General features: G+C 34.9%; 1 protein-coding gene across 2 annotated transcripts; it reads left to right on the forward strand.

Annotated features, from left to right (window-relative positions):
• Nucleotides 1-40: 40 nt before the first annotated feature.
• On the forward strand, nt 41-1,458 carry LOC109592182 (mucin-2-like). Of its 2 annotated transcripts, none has more exons than XM_020007708.1 (8): nt 41-118; nt 169-367; nt 424-588; nt 642-701; nt 748-876; nt 936-956; nt 1,068-1,110; nt 1,155-1,458. In XM_020007708.1, exons 1-8 carry the CDS (start codon nt 44-46, stop codon nt 1,441-1,443), a joined length of 981 nt encoding a protein of 326 aa, XP_019863267.1. In that variant the 5' UTR covers nt 41-43; the 3' UTR covers nt 1,444-1,458. The 2 variants fall into 2 exon arrangements, with proteins under 2 accessions (XP_019863267.1, XP_019863268.1); XM_020007709.1 differs by having other exon boundaries at nt 505-588.
• Nucleotides 1,459-1,794: the final 336 nt, after the last annotated feature.

The following is a 1,794-nucleotide window of genomic DNA, read 5'->3' on the forward strand; positions in this document are numbered from 1 at the left end:
AGCTAGATTATGCTTACACTTATTGTTATTAGTTCAACTTGTTATGAACTTGATGTTGAGTCAGACTTCTCCTGAAGATGATGAAGATACTGTTAATATTACTGTATCATGGAATGAAGTAAATTATAATTACACAATAATTAATGTAACCAATATAATCTTATTTAGCCACCTTACTCTCCTCGTCCTAATGTATCAGACTATATAATATATCACAATGTTCCTGACCCTGATACAACTATAACAACAACAATAGCTCCTACCACTGCATACAATATACCTGATGCTACAGTAGGATCAGTATATACTGTTGGAGTGGCTGCTGCTAATGTATTAGGAACTGGTGTAATTGCATCAGCTACAATAAGTTAGTTGATATTGATATTTTGGATTGCTGTGTATTAGTATGATATGTTACTTTAGCTATAATTTCTACTCCATCAACTCCAACTACTAGCTCTATGTCATTTCTTACTAATTCTACTTCCTTTACTTCTCCTTCAGGCATCCTTACTACTGTTGTTGTTCCTACCTCTTCAAGTATGACAGTGTCATCTTTAGCTATGACAGTTACACCCTCTGTTCCAAGTATGTATTATTATTATTATTGAATACATACATGTACCTAATGATACTGTTAGGTTCATCCAGCAGCTCTATGGGAGCTACAGTAACACCAAGCACATCATCACCAACAAGCAGTACACATAATAATAATTAATATCATTATTATTTTTAACTTTGTAGCTGCAGGTGGATCAAACAGTACATTGTACATTGGTATAGGAGTTGGTTTAGTAGTCTTTGGCATTGTTATACTAGTACTTGGTATTGTTGGTTGTCTGATCTGGCATAAATCTTGTAAAGGAGAGAAAGGTCAGTACTACTAATTTATGTAAAGTACAGCATATATAGACCATCTCTTTTGTGTATAGCTAATTTTGATCAAAGAAGAGGTAGGTCAATTTTATAAGATCCTTTAAGCTGCCCTATTAGACTATATTACATACATTAAATTACGTACATTAAAATGAACGTATTTAAGGTAAGTGTATTTCTTCCTTTAGATTCAACAGAGCCTATTGCACTAGTAGACAAGAAAGACCATGGGTAATTTTGAGGTTTTTAAATTTTTATATTAATTTATATTACAGTAGTAGTCCTGCAACAGGTCAGCCTATATATCAAGAAGCAATGTCCAGTGAAGACATTCAAAGAGAAGCAGCACCAACCACTGGGGAACTGTATGCACAGCCAAGCAAAGGATCCACAAGACGTCCTCCTCCTCAACCTCAGTCTGAGCTGGCTACCTATCAAGACCCTAGCACCATACAGAGAATTCAAGCACCTAATATGGAGTATTTATATGCTGAAGTGGATAAGTCTAAACCACAACAGCAGCAAGCAGTATATGCACAAGTTGATAAAGAGAAGGTGAGTTAGTCTTTATACACATAAATTTACTGTATGTCTTCATTTCTATTCTCTCTATTATTTCTCTATGTCTTTTACTCTAATTATAAATTCCATACTTCCATAAGCTCATGAATACACTTACATAGTTCCCAGAACCCTTACAATGCATACCCTTCCTGCCCCCATACCACTTTTAGTATATATTTAGTATCAGCCTAATCACATGACGACCTTATATGGTAATTTTTTGGTTACAGCTGTTTCATGTACATGTACATATGTTCTAGCGCCAGCCGCTAGTGATAACTGTTTACTTTATATCTGAGCCTGTTTCCTTTTGTTGTGTGTTGTGTTCTATCCTATTGCCTTCTCTATACC

Source organism: Amphimedon queenslandica, unplaced genomic scaffold, assembly GCF_000090795.2.
Source record: "Amphimedon queenslandica unplaced genomic scaffold, v1.1 AMPQUscaffold_6044_Cont21994, whole genome shotgun sequence".
Classification (NCBI taxonomy): Eukaryota; Metazoa; Porifera; class Demospongiae; order Haplosclerida; family Niphatidae; genus Amphimedon; species Amphimedon queenslandica.

What these genes read in the sequence shown, in the direction of transcription:
- LOC109592182 (XM_020007708.1), top strand. Translation starts at nt 44, where the DNA reads ATGAACTTGATGTTGAGTCAGACTTCTCCTGAAGATGATGAAGATACT. An exon ending in AATTGCATCAGCTACAATAA is followed by an intron (nt 368 to 423) that starts GTTAGTTGATAT and finishes ATGTTACTTTAG; the next exon opens with CTATAATTTCTACTCCATCA. An exon ending in TAATTTTGATCAAAGAAGAG is followed by an intron (nt 957 to 1,067) that starts GTAGGTCAATTT and finishes TTCTTCCTTTAG; the next exon opens with ATTCAACAGAGCCTATTGCA.